Genomic DNA, 17521 nt, shown 5'->3' on the forward strand with positions numbered 1-17521 from the left:
CTGCTCCTCACTGCCTGAACACCACCTCTGTGCTGTGTAGTGTCATGATGAGATCTGTCTTCCTATTGGTTCTTTGGACCTTGTGTCACCTTTCCCCCAGCGGGAAGCCACGCCCCCCTCTGGAGGCCCTTCCCTTTGTGTGTGCATGTGTATGTGGGAGAGGGAGAATGTGAAGGTTGTCAGTGCCTGGACTCTGTGAGCGTGTATGTGTGTGTGTGTGTGTGGACTCTGGTCTCTCAGGCTGTGTGAGGAGAAGGAAGTTCTGGCACACTTACTTACATGTTAAATTAAAACTATGGATCAGAGCTTGGTGAGAATGAACTTTCACTTCATTTCCCTTTATAATTATTCCTCCTTGTCTGCTCAACATTTCCTTCTCATTCTTGTATGTTGTTTAACTCTATGTAACTCATTGTTAATGTATTTTCTAGAACACTTAGTTCTATGTACTGTAAATCTCCACTCTGTATGTGATCTTTGTCCTGCAGATGTTCCCAGTGGTGGCAGCTGTCTCCGTGGTGGTCGTGACTGTGCTCTACTTTCTCTTGCGAGGCTCGGCAGGAGAGAAGAAGAAGAAGCTCCCTGTCACTCTGCAGGATGCCACAGTCAAATATCCCCTTCCCCTTATAGAAAAACAGGTAGACTGCAAACACACATTGACACACTGCTGCACGATTTTCTTTGTAGCTATTTCTAACTTTAAGTTAGTTTAGCTTTATTTTAGTGTATATGATAGGACTTCACTGCGATGACACACATTAATTGTGGTGTAAATATTGATATTTCTTACCTTTGGAAACATTATCTACTCTTTTAATCATTCTGATCCTTGCACGGCTGGTGTCGACCAGTTGGGCTTTATCTGTTGTGAGATTTATATAAAAAAGAAAGTTACTATTCTGTAATGAAAGGTAGGCAGCACACCTCACTGAGCCACTCCTGCCTAAAACATCCACCCACCCCTTTCTCCCCCACCCGCACCCCTCTCAGAGTCTTACCTACTTTTTAGCATCTTGCAAAATTATGCGGGTGGAGTTAGACTCAGACGTGTGGTTGAAGCTATAACGAAGAATCAGTACTTTATTCTTGCAAGCACATTCGAACCTGGCTTTCCAGCCAGTGTTGTGCAAGTTTGCACTTAAAAAGAGCTAACTCAAGGTTCCATTCACATAGATTAAAATGAACTATTTCATGTTCATAGTTCATGTTTTTAAGTTTTGAAGTTCACAGATAAACATTGAAAAGAAAAGAAAAAAAGTCTAAATCAAGTAAAGTCACATTTAATTTAGATAGCCCAATATCACAATTGATGCCATGTGTACAAAACAGAACAACAAAATCACATTAAATACTGAATTTGATGACAAAATTCCTGACACATAAATGATACAGTATATGTCAGGGCTGGAAAGATGCAGTTTCAGTTTTATTCTAGCTGGTGGGACAAATATGGCCTGTAAGTACTAGAGTTGAAAGATTAATAGAGACTGAGACTGACCCACAGAAAGAATAATGTTAACAGGTGCGAGGCTGAGCTTATTAAGGAATAACTGCTAATGGAAAATGAAGGTGTACAGATGAGGGGCACGGTAGGAAAAAGCCCTGCCGCCAGATGACTTCTTTTTAAATGCCATAAATCAGCATCTCTCTCCAGAAACAGGCAACGTGAGTAATCCACAGACTTAGAATTACTCACTCAGCCTGTTTTTCGTTAGCTTAATATACTAGCCTCCAGGGATCCTCAAGGTTTCATTTTTTTTAATCTATCTTGAGCTTGAAATGACCTCAGTTTACAGCAAACTGTGTAACTTTACGTCAAACACAGCGTGTAAAGACCACCCAGTTCCAAAAGTGTCAGGACATTTATATTGCAAGCTAGCAGCTGTGATATTGTACGTACTGTTTCGAACCTGTGTGTGTCCTGTGTGTGCATCTTTTTGCAGGAGATCAGCCATGACACAAAGAAATTTCGGTTTGGCCTTTCGTCTGCAACTCATATTCTTGGACTGCCAGTAGGTACGGAAACAGCTCTCTTCTCAGATAAAATACCTCACAACAAGAAAGATTTTCCTCCAGTGCTTTAAGATGTTTCACCAAGAGGTGAAAAGTAATCCTGTACATGCACATATCTGTATAGCAGATGTAAACTGATTGAGCTACAACACATCAAGATGACATATAAGTCTTTTACTGAATGAGTGTGTAATGACACATGATGTGACAGGGACTGTATCAGTTTGCATGTTCAACTCATGTTTCCATGACACAACAGTCCTCATGTTTCTCCAGTGCTTCCACATTATTATTGTCCTCTCAATCCCTCAAATTCACCACCTCACCCATTGTCCCTGCTTGTCCTGTCCTCTGTCCTCTGGACCAGGTCAGCATGTGTACCTGTCAGCCAAGGTGAATGGCAGTCTGGTGGTCAGAGCCTACACTCCGGTCTCCAGCGATGAGGACCAGGGATATGTCGACCTTGTGGTGAAGGTAATTGATATTACTGATCTAAGGCACAAAACAACACAAACGTACTAAAATAGGTTTACCCGTAAGGTAACTGCAGAAGTCTTTGTTCTGGTTTCTTTACAATTATTTTATCAGATTTTTTAAACCTTAATATATCAACCCTTTTTAAATGTTTTCTAAGTTCTAATTGTTGGCTTTACTCCTGCTAATAAGTCATTTACTGATACTTTACAGATCAGTTGACAGAAATTATATTAGATATTGTTTGTCAGATTAGTTAGTAAGTCTTCAATAAAGCCTTGTGACTATCTCACTTTCTAAGAAGCTATCAAGTCTACACAAGTTTTAAACCCACTGCACGATAGTGAAGTTAGTGACCAGCTGGTGGCCATAGTGGAGCCTTTACCAGGTATTTTTGTCAAGAGTTGGCAGAAACCAAAACAGAGCTAAAGGGAGAGTGAATATCGGACTTTCACTGACTGGGCAACATTGCTCCAAATTAGGGCTGCTCAATTAATTGCAAAATTATCGAAATCGTAGTATAGCCAAGTGCAATATCCAAATTGCAGAACCAAATCACAATTTTTTAAAAGAGGAAAAATGTGTGAGAAAACAGTGTTATAATGAAGTACTGCAGAGCTGCACAGGCCTAAAACTCATGTGCTTCAGATGAGAGAAAACATATTTGTTTGCCACAGACCCCCCAAACAATGTCACATCATCATGATTTTTTTCAGTCAAAATGAAAATTGTAATGGAAAAATTATCATTCTTATTAATCATATCACATATTGCAATCGCATTTTAATAATCACAATAAGACTTTTTTTTTTTACCATATCATGCAGCCCTTCTCCAAATAAATGCTAATGTTGCTCCTCGTCTGCACAATGAGTAAATAATAAGGTATTGCATGCTAATACGTTTGCCATATCAACTTTATAAGCTGAGAATAACTCAATGTAATGTAAGTGGCTTTAATTGGCTTTAAATTTTAGATGCAGAAAACAAATGTTATCCACACTTGGGTCCCTTCCAAATGTCAATACCACTTATAATATATGCAATAAGACAATAAGATGATACAATAAGACTATCCTTATACAGAGATGGTGGTGGTTAAATGCTGTAACTTATTAACAAATATCAGATGAAGCTGACAGGTATCTGATGGATCTGTGGTTTAACAGTACAGATAAATACGGGCTCACTCTTTGCCAAGCAACAAGTCACTGTTGCTCTCTTTATCTAATGTGTTGTAACAGTTCATCAATGATGTATAAAGTGTTTACAATCTTATTAATAATTAATTAATGCTAAATAAGTTATAAGGGTAGCCTTTTGTGAAGTGGTACCCACTTGTCTTGTCAGCAGGAAAACAAATTCAATTCTGTGCTAACAATGCTATGAGGTAATATTAATACCCTGCAGAGGCAACAACAAGCTAATAATAGATGAAATAAAAGACAAAAATTGTTGCTTCTCTTTTGTATTTTCTCCAGGTGTACTACAAGAACTGCCACCCCTCCTTCCCAGAGGGAGGGAAGATGTCCCAGTACCTGGACAACATGGCGATTGGAGATTCCATTGATTTCAGAGGACCCAATGGACTGCTGGTGTATAAGGGAAATGGTATGGTGTGTGTGAAAACAGGCTGCTGTCAACAGCAGATGTCACTGTGGTACTGTATAAGACTGTCTGAGACGCTTCAGCTGCCATAACTAATACAGAGAATTCCTCTCTCCTGATCAGGTCAGTTTTCCATCCGACCAGACAAGAAGTCGGAGCCGAAAGTTCGGAAGTTTAAACATGTTGGAATGATCGCTGGTGGAACAGGTTCCTTTACATTTCTTTCTCTTCCAATCACAGTAACGCACACTAAGGCATTTACTTTATTCAGAAGAACATTACAGAGTCTCAGCCTGCTGAAATCTCTGCAGAATTAAATATTCTTCTTTCTGAAGGAGAAATGATATTAATACTTTGCATCATACAGTACGTGACACCTGCACATGTTGAACATAAATGTATTATACTGAGTGGAGAAAGAATAGTTCTGCAAGTGTATTATTCCTTTTCTCTCCTACAGCACATAAATAACACCCAAAGCTGTTGTGCGATTTAACTTTAAGGACCATTTGATGATATTTTCTTTGTTTTGTAATTGATAAAAGTGACATTGTACCTCTTAATAACACATGAGCCATCCTCTGACACTAACATCAATGTCTTCTACCATCTCAGGTATCACTCCCATGCTGCAGTTAATCCGCAGCATCACAGCAGACCCCACTGACAACACAAAGTGCTCTCTCATATTTGCCAACCAGGTCAGCTCTGTGCAGTACATTGTTTTGTTCAGCGTCTCTTTGTTAAAGAGTATTACTACAGTACATAAATGAAAAAAAAAATGGAGGAATTACATCTCTTTCACCTGCTCCCTTTCAGACCAAGAAAGACATCCTCCTGCGGGAGGAGCTGGAGGAGGTGAAGAAGAACCATCCTGACAAAGTTCAGCTCTGGTTCACACTGGACAAACCTCCACAGGGTAACGCAGCATTCCTTCAACTATCAACTACAAATTTGTTACTGTTATACGCACAACATCCACAAAAATCTATTCAACTGTAATGTAATCATGATTGTAGACAGGTAGGTGTATGGGCTTAATATAATACATTTTATACTGTGATAGATAAACAGCTTAAATAAGGAGGTGGAGTAAAATATGTACAGTACCAGTAAATAAAGTATGGCAGTACTATAAAGTAATATACAGTGTAAAGGCACATCCCTGTCTCAATATGGCATGAGTGAAGTAACATAGTGAGTTCAACAGTCTGATGGTCAACAAGATCAAACTGTCCTTGAATCTGATGGTGCAGGACTGGATGGACCTATGGACCTAACAGGGCGCCTGGTGGGCCCCCGACAAACATCCAGAACTGGTGTTGTGGTGCTTGAGAGTTTCTTGTGGCAGGTGGTGCAGGCCAGGGAGTGAAAAAATATCATCTATTACCTAAAGAAACGACAGGCTGTACGTGTAATGTGGTCCTAATTTTGAAAAGCACACACACTACAATATATCAAAGGTCCAGTTTGTAGGAATTAGGAGGGTCTTTTGGCAGAATATGGCAAAAAGGAAGACACCGTTCATAAGCATGTTTTCATTAGTGTGTAATCGCCTGAAAATAAGAATAGTTGTGTTTTTGTTACTTTAGAATAAGCTGTTGTTATCTACAGAGGGCGTGGATCCTCTTCCATGGAGTCGGCCATATTTCCCTGCCATGTCTGTAGCCCAAAGCGGACAAACCAAACAGTGGCTCTAGACACGGCCTTTTTGTGCGTTTTGCGAGTTTCCTGGCCACTGTAGTTTGTAGTCACAGTTTAATTACTATTGCACAAGTATTATTGCATTGCAAAGTTCTGGCATAAAATTATTTCACTTTCAGGTCAGTATTGCACAGTTGAAGATAATGAATCATGGGTCGTAGCTATAATAATTATAGGGTTATGGCTCTTGATGGGGTAATTTTGTCATGTTACCATAAAGGATATACAGCACAGTGCCAGGCTATATGAAGCTGAATAAATCACTCTTAAGTCTGAAAGCCTTGTCCTTCGGTTTCACTCCTGAATATTCAGAGTGTAAAAAACCAAACAAAGACTCCTCTGCTGAAGGAAAATCCCTGCAGGCTGAGGAGGGAGATAGTTCCAACAAGGTGTTACAGTAGCTTAGCAAATCGCTCATGTCTCCCTTTGCATAATCCTTAAAGCGAGCAGAAATTAATGAGCATAATATTGTTACATAATCTCTGTTGTGAAGGCTTCGAATGCCACTCGTATTCTGTCTTGTCTGTCATTAGTTCCACACAGAATAGAAACACATCAGCCCTTGATCATTATTCATTACAAGAGGTGTACTTGCTCTTCGTTAGCAGTGTCATTATTTGGTTGTCTTGGAGGGAGAGATGACTATCTGTGGATGAAAGCTCAAGTTGAACAAATATCTTTATGTTGATTATTTCATTTGTTTAATTTCATTATTCATTCAGCCTTTGAACTCAGCCCCATATATTCTTCTCTGAGAAGGAGAGATCCTCTTTTTATTTTGGTTCTGCTCACCCTTCACCATTGGGCATCCCTCTGCTGGGGCACAATAGAGAATAGAGAGGAGAGAAGCAGAAATTTAGTATTAAAGATGAAGTGAAAAGTGGAATCAAGGACAGGCTTCTTTACCCTCCACGCTGCAGTTGTTTGGTTAATCCTGACATTTTTTGCTGTAAATATGCCAAACAACTGAGTCAAAAAGTGAACTTTTTTTTCTTTTTTTTTTAGTAAAAAATGAGATTCTATTCTGAATTTGTATGCATAATGAAGCTGAAGCTGAAGGTTGATCTTTCTTTCTCTCTTTGGTCTTGTCTTTAAGATTGGAGCTATAGTTCAGGGTTCGTAACCTATGACATGATCAAGGACCACCTCCCTGCTCCGTCCACTGATGTCCTTGTTGTCCTGTGTGGTCCGCCACCGATGATCCAGTACGCCTGTCTGCCAAATCTGGAGAAGCTGGGACACAAAACAGAGAACATTTTTGCATACTAGTATTCTGATTACCTAAAAAACTGGTTTATATGCTATAATCATTTACTCACTAAACCAGCAATCACTGTATGAACACTTTTGTTGATCTAATACTATCCTCAAACAAAGTTTTCATTTAAGTATGCACAATGCAAACCTGGATCATAACATGGGTAAACCTATGCTATTGCCATAAAAAAAATACCCAGCAACATAGCTATTAACATTTCTAAGGACTGAGATGCATTTTTATATACAGTATATCTGTGATTACATTTCATACAAGACAACAGAAGCAAAGTGAATCTTTTTTCAGGCCAGAATGTCATTTTTTGTGAAATAAAGATATAAAAACAACAGTGTTGATTTTAACACATGGTTCTACATACACATACAGTAGATCAAAACATTAATATATGGTAATGCAGTTCTACAGTTTTTACTGATCTTCAGTCCTTTTTCATGTGTAAAACTCCCAAATGTTCTGACTATTCTAAAGCTATTCTATACCCAAATAGAGCAAATGTAGGCTACCACATATGAACTAGAAGAAGGAAAGTAGCATTCCTTTGGTTTTAAGGAGCTGAATGTGAGAAGGGACCTCTATCTGATTGTTTACAAGTGAGGCTCCTATCTTTAGTATTTTATAAAGTATGGTCAAAAGTTTCAGAACAATTGTGTAAGTAGAAGAGCTTGAGATTATTTTGTACAGTACTGTACAGTATTTATTTATTTATTTGTATTCACAAAATCTACATATTTACATACAAGAACTCAGAAACTATTAGACAGTTGTAAACATTATCAGAATTGTTGAAAACTTAAACATTAGATTTTAACAATAATGAAAATACAGTAAAACAAATAAGTGTATAAATAAAATAAATAAAAGAAGAGCAAGATCATGAGGGGCATTTAATAAATACTTATTATTGTAAGCCAGACACAGCATGCAGATAAAGTGTTTATTTGGTCCAACAATCCAGTGAGAGTTGCTTGCTCAGCATGAAAGTCCAAAATAAAAGTTCTATATCATCTGGGTCCACCTTCCAGGCATAAGGGCCACCCAATATGTGCAGATTCAGTGTCAATAAAGAGTCATAATTAACCTTGTCTACAGATCAAGGTGGTCTATCAACAGTTCCAGAGAACACTTACCTGGAGGAAGTGGCCTATAGGAAAAAAAAGTTTCTTGTGCCTGAAGGTGATTCAGGGGGACATTCCAAGGACAAACATCAAAACAATTAAAAAATGAGAAACATCTCCAAAAATCTTCCTTGCTACTTTACAAGAATGTTTTTTAAGGGATGCAAAAACAGCTTAGAATTATTCATAAAACAAACTAATGGGTGCTCACTATTTCTCCATTTTACAATGAATATATTTTCCCATGAGAATTATAAGATTTTTCATACCAGAAATACGTTTTAAAATATCCATGTAAAATAAAACATGAGAAGATCGGAATGTCATCCAGTTGAAATGCTAGCAAATCTTTTATATCTGACCAATACTGTACAGTATTTAGGTCTGTGCAACCAATATTTCCGACAGCCAGTGAAGGCATCACCGGAAAATGTTTCAACTAGCCAACATGTCGGCATAGGAGTTTCCTCCAAACTTTACAGACAATATTTAAAGAGTTTAGACGCTTAGCAGTGAACATTTGGAGAACATGGTGTGTCAGCGTAGCGTACACTTAGTTAAGCCTGTACAGAATGGTTTATTTAGTGCATTTGTAGTTTTAGTGGTATTTATGAGCCTGAACTTCACTGTTTGTGACTGTGAAGGAATCAGTCCAGAGAGATGTCTCATCTGGGGTCCAGGGCTGAACCCTGACATAGTTTTACCGGTCCGCTACTTCATTATTCAGGCGGTCAATTCAAACGGAGAAAAGCTGACTTTATCTCCAGGTAAACTCACCATGAACACATTACTACGTGCTAAACGTGTCATTATGTTGAACATAGCATGACTGAAACGCCGAGTGTCTGCTGCTAGCTAATTTCCTACTGCCGCATCATTTTAAGCTAACACAAAACAAACCAACAGACACAGCGTTAGCTAGCTACACTCAGCTGTGGCTTGTTGGTGTAATTATCGATGAGACGTGATTATGTAACAGTTTCGTAACCATAACTGTTGCACTTAACCTAAGTTACCAAACGGCTTTACTGCTCATTTTTAATTTGCCCAGTGCCCTCTATGTTAACTCTGTATTTTTCAATCCTTTTTTATTTATATATTTAATTCATGCACGTACTTTGCTCATTGTGCTACAAACTCATATCATTGTGAAATATCAGTTACATCAGACAAAAATACATGCCGAAATATCAGCTTCCTGTGTCCGGTATCAGTATTTTTTTAGAGATAAAAAAAGAGGAAGAAAGAAAGAAAACAACGAAACAAACAAAAATAGCAATTGTAAAAAAAATAAATACTAAATAATAATAATTACAGTGACAGTCAAAATGGCAACATTACAAAATACTGGTATTGTGCCTGTTGTTACCAGCATCACCGTGATAACCATCACCAATAATAATAACAACAGCAACAGCACAATAACAATATTAATCATAATGATAGCAAAATTCGTAAGACTAATGATGGTTATTACAAAGGAAAATAAATGTCGTAAATTAATCACATACTAATTAGAAATAAGTATAAGCTGACAGTGGGAAAGGAGGGATTCTACAATACAGTATGTCATCATAATGTTATGTTGTAATGTTGTTAAAATCAGGCTTACTTTCTAAACAGGTCCACTCCTCCTACAAACAAAATTTCTTCAGATATTTTATTGTACGTAATGTTAGTAAATAGGCTGCTTTCTGCTATCTGAATGTACACTCACTGGTCACTTCTTTACAGGTACATTTGTACAATATAATGTGATCCAATACAACATCAACTGTCTAGTTTCCAGTGGTGTTGAACTGGACTGAATTGTATTGAGAAGTGTTGTTTGTATTTTGGCCAGCTCATTCAACTCATGGATTTTACAGCAAAAAGACTTTTTTTTTTTGGGAGCACTAATGTTTTGCCACTGTGTATGTCCTCATCAGAGTTACCACCAGTCATGAGAAACTTTTTGACAGTGTCAACTAATACTGAAAAGTTATTAGTTTGAAAGTAGAATTCATGGCAGAACAGTTGTATTGATTGCATTACATTGTACAGTACTTAATGAAGTGGCTAGTGATTATATGTGTGCTGCTGTTGCACTGCCTGGTTTGATAGTGTGCATGCATGAGTTCTCATTTTAAAAATTCTTGCTGTTGCAACATAAATTAACCATGATCCTGGTCCATGCAGTGTTGGGTACTTGAATTTGAGGGGATTTGGCCTGAAAACCCCTTGAATTTGTTGTTCATGGTGTGGAAACCCTGCAAAAACCCACCAAACAAGATGAACTTAAGTTCTACAGGTCACTGAAATATTATGTACATGTGCTGTTTAGGTAGAGACACATTTAAAGTGAAGATAAGTCCGCTGGACAAGAAGGAGCACATTCGTATCCATGTCCCTCCACCTCTGGACAGACAAGATGGGTCCTTCCTGGTGAGGTACCGGCTCTACGGGACTGTGCTGAATGGCCTGAAGGTTGAAGTCCTTCACCAAGATGCTGCTGTTGCCAAGTCACCCTACACGATCCAAGGTTTGTGTTGTGTCATGCATTAATAAACAAACACAAGTTTTCAGGGATGTGCACAGACATTTTAGGGGGGCATGTGCTTAAGCAAAAAAAGGGCACTTTTCTCATATTTCTTTTTAAAAAATAGTAACATATAGTAGCCCATCTTTTGCTTACTTATATATTTATGTTGAATTATTTCAATACATAAACACTCCTGCAGATCTTTAATACAGATTTCTACAGTATTATCAATTCACACAATGGTGGTCTTTAGCATTCACTATTTTTACATTGTGCTTTGGTGGTCTATAAAATGAATAACCATTACAAATCTCTGAAAAAAAAAAAAAAAATCAACCAATCTTTCCTCCAACAGGCCAATGCTTAATACAACAATAAGAATGCGTGCCACATTTTATTCTCCTCTCCTTTCCTTGGCGCTCTCCTCCACATTTTCTTTCTTTATTCTCTTTCTTTTTACAGTGTGGTATTAGTACTTTTACACTAGTAAGAGCAACAGAGGAAGGATGCCTTTTTTAGGGCAGACAGACCTTAAAACTAAAGGGCTGTGTTGCAAAAGAACACCCACGCTGCATCATCAAAATGACAGAATCTATGCATAATGAGTGCTGGTCTTAAAACGAAGCCTCATTGAGCCTGTCATGGTCATTCTTATGCAGATTCGATAAATATTGTGCTGTTTCATCATCGTCATCGTTATTAGATGAGGCCACTTTATGTGTCATTTCACTTTACAATCTCCTCTCAGAAAAGCACAACAGATGCTTTGAAGTATGTTGAAACATGAGAGAAATGTTAAATTCATACACAAGTCTCAAGTTTAACACCAGCTCCTTTGTACTTACATATCTACAAATGAATTCTGAGGATGCTAGTGTTGTACATAAGGCAACAGCACAATGTGAGGGAAGATAAATGGAACAAATGCTACCTTGCTCTACCTGCTCTGGCTCCCTCATCTAACCCCGAGTATTATTTTTAACACTCAGGTCCAGTCTATCATGAATACTGCGAATGTCCAGAACTTGATGCTTCTGCCTGGCAGAGCGTCATGCAGTGTCCAGCTGAGGAGCCTCAGATCCTGGCCGACTTTAAGTCATTCCCTACAGTCGACCTGCAGCGTCTCAGACAGGAAGTGCCTCAAAGATTTGCCAACAGAGGAGGTCTCATACATTACGCCATCATCAACAACCAGCTGTACCGCCGTACTCTGGGAAAATACACTGACTTCAAGATGTTCTCAGATGAAATGCTACTCTCTCTAACGAGAAAGGTATTCTCTGTATTTTATGGATGTTAAATGTTTTGGTGCATTTTCTCCAAGTAATATTTTAACATTGCTGCCAAGAGACTGTAGGTGGTATCATGTGATTGCTGGTTTCAAACTCCTGCAATCTTTGCTGTTGAAGGTGAAGGTGCCTGATGTGGAGTTTTACATCAATGTTGGTGACTGGCCGTTAGAGACAAGGAGAGCAGATGCTGTCCCAGTCTTTTCGTGGTGTGGCTCTACAGACACAAGGGACATTGTCCTCCCCACTTATGAGGTCACACACTCCACCCTGGAGACCATGAGAGGTGTCACCAACGACCTGCTGTCCGTCCAGGGAAACGCAGGTAACACACACACGGACACATATACACTCCTGAGCCTCAGTGTAGCCTGCTGAAGTCGAGAACTGAGGCTCAGACACTGAATTTTGTATCTGTAACTAAGTTACCCGTCAGTTAATGGGATCAAAGTCCATACATTTGTCCATGCTCTACCTTGGCACAGTCAGTCAGCACTTCTCTATTAATTTCTAATTTTATATGTAAACATTTTTCTTCAAAATCTTGAAAACTATTTGTGGGTGTCATATCAGCGAGCAAGTGAAGTTGATCAGATCAAGCATGAAAAATTGTCCAGATACAATACAAGCAATGTCATAGCAGTGTGACTTGTGATCTCTTACTCTGCAGATGAGTAAGTTAAATTGTGTATTCATGACTATGTAATTTCCTTAAGTAAGCCTTGTTTCTATTAGTGGTGCAACGATACATCGATCTGTATCAGTATATCAATTCAATGTTCAATCCAGTATGATTGATGCAAGATGAAAATATCGATCTATATCATCATCTTTAAGATACGTCTTTATTTTGAAATAACGTTGTGGTTTACACCCCTAGTTTCTATGTAATTTGGGAACAATTTACCTTCTTGTAACTCCCAACAGCTCAATATGTTCCTTCTAAACCTTGTCATTTTCTCTCATCTCATCCTCCCTGTTGACTGCCCTCACCACTGCTCCCCTACCATTGTAGGCCCCTTTGAAAGAAACCAAATATTTTATTTTATGTTGTGAGTTCTTCATGATCAGACGTCTTTGTTCAGAATTTTGTTTTGAAATTTTATTTAGAAATTATGCGCATGTTTTCCTTCCTTTCTGTCATTCGCTCTGTTATTTTTCTGCTTTCATTGTGGAACAGAAGTCATAGACGATGTGCTGTCAGTCTCCTCTAGCACAATAACTGGATTCTCTCTCTGTATTCCATGATTTTGCTCTGCCTTCTAGATGTTGAAAGTGTTTGTTGTACCGCTGTAATGTCTGTTAAGACACATTTAAATAATTAGCCTGTGGAAATTTGCCTCACCAAGATATAGGGTAACTGGCTAGCCCAGTTTGCCCTGTATTACTATGAACACACAGTCAATGTGGTTAAAAAAAAAGCCAGGGCAAACAGCTTTTCAAACAGGTGACATGTCGCTGACACTCGTTTGCATCCTTTACAGTTTAGCCCTGATTTGCCATTTGCTGACAAATGCTGGATATCACAGACAAACCCCCTTGATCAGAGGCAAATTGTGGTGTGACCCCATGAGTGAGGATTGTGTGTGTGAGAGGCAACAGTGAGAGCTCACTGGTGATTTTCCGACGGCCAGAGAGATATCAAGCAGGTTTAATATCTGGTTTGTCGAGGACAACTTGAGGACCCATGCAGCAGCTCCGCCAATGAGAACGGACACAGCTCACTGGGCTGAGAGCTGCAGACACAGACTGAGTGAGGAGAGGATAGAAAGACAAAGGAGGAAGAGATGGAAGAGCAGTGGAGCTGCAGACAGTAAAGTCCTTAGTCCTTAATTATAGAATACTGCAACTTTTTTACAAATTTGTATATAAAACTGACAATAAAGCTGCAGTGGCTATAAAGTTATAAGGTAGTTCAAACAAGTTCCACCTCAAACAGTGCTGATGAAGTGTGTGTGGACAGACAGGTCTGAGTGTAAGACAACATGTGCTGCACCTTGATGCTTGAGAGAGGAGGGGAGGGGGGAGGGCTGAGTCTTCTCTATTTCATTACAAACTATATTTGACTTCATATCCAAGTCATAAATCTTTGGCAAGGCAGTGACATGCTGTATACTGATGCTTCAGTATTAAGAATGCTTAATTTCACGCCCACCAATCAGATCAACAAACCATATGACTTAGTCAAACACTTGCTGAAGCCAGTCAGGAGAAGAGCGAGAGCATATTTTTCATTGAGAAGAGCCCTCGGTGCTGTCTTTTCCTTCAATAACTGATATCACTGATGGTGTATCTATGCTAATCTCTTTTGGAGCCGCCATTGTTTTTTGTAAGTTGCTTCTCACTGTCGTAACACCTAAACCACACATGAAGGTGTCAGTGGTAGGATGCTGAATGGCCAAACCCACTGTGGTTTGGACATAAGTGCATAGCTTGAAGCCTGGCAAGAAAGATTTTCATGTGACCTCACCTCATATGAATCCAACTGTCTCTTAAGGTAATCATGTTGACAGTCTGTTAAATAAACTAGAGCTTTAACTAATCCTGGGTTTTAATTTTAGAACAGGTCCTATTTTACTTTTGTAGTGAGAAAAAGATTAGTGGCTACCTTGAACAGATACTGCAGTGATGCCTCCAAATTACCATGGGCTCTAATGCTTATACCCACCATTTTGTTTAATATGAGAAACTAGTGGTCATCTTTAACAATTCATAGACAAATCTGCTGGTACTGGGACTTTTCCAATAGCATTTTAAGGAGTTTCAATCATCTGTTTCCTCAAATCCACTTGCAACAAAAATGTTAGCCTCAGGATGCCCACTTTTGTCTGTATGCAAGGTGTGTACACAGCTTGGTAGAATCGTGGATATTTTAGGGACTAAAAAAAGTTCACTTTCTTAACTGTGTTTTGATATTTTGCAGAGACGTGTTGTGTTTTTAACGTGTGCCTTTTATCCCTTTTTTCTAATTTATCTTTCACTCACAGCAGTCCAACCTGATTCAAGGTCAAATGAATAAATCAGTGATTTTTAAGGTGCTCTTTGTAGTGTTTTTTAATACTTGAAATATTACATTATTATTCACACATTTCTTCAGTTACAGTCATCAATTGTGTATGCTGATTTTAGCCTCTGACTGGTTTTGCCTTTTAATTAGACTAGTGTGAGAAAAAACTGTCCGTTAATAAATTAGACTTAATTAATGAGTCAGGAGATGAAGCCACCCTAATCATAGGCTTAACATGTCCACACAGTACAAGTTAATCCCTCTGAAATAAAAAGCCAGGTCTTATACACCAGTGTCAGTGTAATATTCTCTATTATGTGTAATTATTATTAAAATATTTACTTTGAAATTCTGTCACTTGGAGACCTTTTAACTTATTCTTTTTGGCCTTTTTGTGTAATATTTGGACCACCTTCTTCCAGGGCCTCCTTGGATTAACAAAACCGATCGGGCATTTTTCCGTGGCCGGGACAGTCGAGAGGAGCGTCTTCACCTGGTCTCTCTGTCCAAGAAAAACCCTGAGCTGCTGGATGCAGGCATCACAGGATGGTTCTTCTTCAGAGACAGGGAGAAACATGTAGGCAAAGCACCACTCGTTGGATTCTTTGACTTTTTCAAGGTGAGGAAAAATTTATAATAAATGAATAAATTAATATGTAGAATAATTTACTTTTTTTTCTGTAAAAACAAAACTGCGCAGCTTTTGTTGTTGAAGTAGTTGCCTCATTTTATGCAGATGTGTTTTTCTCATTACTTTGGTTTGATGTGATTTGCCCTTTATGATAAAAATCACCATGATAACCTCAAGTTTTAATCTAAAACTTTAACACTTAATATTGAAAATGGTTTTACTATTTCCCCTCTTTTAGTACAAGTACCAGGTGAACGTGGATGGAACAGTGGCAGCGTATCGCTTTCCTTACCTGATGCTCGGGAACAGTCTGGTTCTGAAGCAGGATTCACAGTATTATGAACATTTCTATGCTCATCTTAAAGCAGGCGCTCACTATATTCCTGTAAAAAGAAACTTGTCGGACCTTTTGGAGAAAATCAAATGGGCCAAACAGAACGACGCTGAAGCACAAGAGATCGCCAGAGCAGGTCAGACGGTGGCCAGAGAGCTGCTGCAGCCCAGCAGGCTGTACTGTTACTACTACAGAGTGCTGCACATGTACTCAGAGCGGCAGATAGGACAGCCAACGCAGCACGCAGACATGGAGCTGGTGCCTCAGCCGAACGACCACACTGCTGTGTGTACATGTGAGCGGAAAAGCCTCAAAGAGGACGCCAACTTGAAGGATGAACTATGATGGAATCCGTCTTTAGTTATTGTCATTTCCCTATGAAACATTCCTGAGGTATTAAGAGTGCCGATAATCGAATCCTCCTGATGCTAACAAGAAAATGTGAATTGGACAGTTTACAGTTAAACTTTAAAAGTCTAGTTGTTGCTTTTATTTTATACAGTAAAGGAAGTTTGAGGAATGATTTACAATAAACACTGTCCTCATTCATTTCAAGACGGGGCTGAGACCCTCAAAATTATAATGGGACTCTTAGTTTTTATTGTACTGTGTTTCGTGTTATTTTTTGTACCTTTGTGAAGCTCTGGTTAATAATGCATATGGATATAATTACTGTTTTGTAAACGTGCCTTTGCCTTCGATATTTTTACAGTATTATCTTAAAATAAATACAACTTAAAAAAACATATTTCTGGCTGTTTAATCCAAATGCAAGGCTTTTTATTATAATGCATGAGTCTGACATACAGTTAAGTCAGCAGGAGTCATTTTCTGTGGATCATGAATTTGCTAAATTTCATGGCAATGAGATGTTTCAGTCTGAACCAAAGTGGTGGACTAACTAGTACACCAACATACCCATCCCTTGAGCTGTTATAAGATCTGATCAGGACATCAGCACTTTTCCTTTGAATTCTCTTGGAAATCTCTTTGACATCGTTGCACACAAATGAAGAAAAGTCTTTCACAATGCATGGAACAACAATAACGTGTAAAAACAAACAAACAAACAAACAAAAAAACTGAGTCAGATGTGTTGAGAAGATATTTGTTAATATTTAAATGAAATATGTGACGAGCAATTTACAATATTTCCAAATTCATACAATCATTCATTGAAGATCTAAAGATTCATGTTACAGTCATGTTTGATAAATGATGAAAACATTTATCCTGATGTACTATGGTGACAACATTCAAACAATTTAGTAGACAAGAGAACATAATGATGATGTTTTTCTAACCCTCCCCATGTTATTTATATCTTTATCATTTGAGAATATCACTATTAACAGAAATGATACGCTCACCCTTCAGTTTCACCCATTGCCATTTGTGAGGCAAATTAAAAAAAACAAACAAACAAGGAAATGTGAGTAGTTTCAGGTAAAACTACCTTATGGAACAATTTCGTTTTTTTCTGACCTGTATTTTTAGAAGTGTTTGGGCATTCATCTTTGTTTTGACAGGAATGCAGATACATGCA

At 38.4% G+C, this 17521-nt stretch overlaps 2 protein-coding genes across 2 annotated transcripts; both read left to right on the top strand.

Moving 5' to 3' along the window:
- Positions 1–280: 280 nt before the first annotated feature.
- On the top strand, positions 281–7406 carry cyb5r2 (cytochrome b5 reductase 2). Its single transcript, XM_084734895.1, has 9 exons — positions 281–310; positions 489–638; positions 1944–2016; positions 2381–2487; positions 3969–4098; positions 4219–4302; positions 4711–4796; positions 4915–5014; positions 6896–7406. The coding sequence occupies exons 1-9, from the start codon at positions 296–298 to the stop codon at positions 7066–7068; spliced, it is 918 nt and encodes a 305-aa protein (XP_084591021.1). The 5' UTR covers positions 281–295; the 3' UTR covers positions 7069–7406.
- Positions 7407–8609: 1203 nt separating this feature from the next.
- poglut3 (protein O-glucosyltransferase 3) lies at positions 8610–16669 on the top strand. Its single transcript, XM_084734735.1, has 6 exons — positions 8610–8960; positions 10517–10714; positions 11704–11987; positions 12124–12328; positions 15433–15629; positions 15880–16669. Exons 1-6 carry the CDS (start codon positions 8723–8725, stop codon positions 16318–16320), a joined length of 1563 nt encoding a protein of 520 aa, XP_084590861.1. The 5' UTR covers positions 8610–8722; the 3' UTR covers positions 16321–16669.
- Positions 16670–17521: the final 852 nt, after the last annotated feature.

The sequence above is a fragment of the Lutjanus erythropterus genome, chromosome 13 (assembly GCF_056507025.1).
Source record: "Lutjanus erythropterus isolate fLutEry1 chromosome 13, fLutEry1.hap2, whole genome shotgun sequence".
In the NCBI taxonomy this organism is placed as follows: domain Eukaryota; kingdom Metazoa; phylum Chordata; class Actinopteri; order Lutjaniformes; family Lutjanidae; genus Lutjanus; species Lutjanus erythropterus.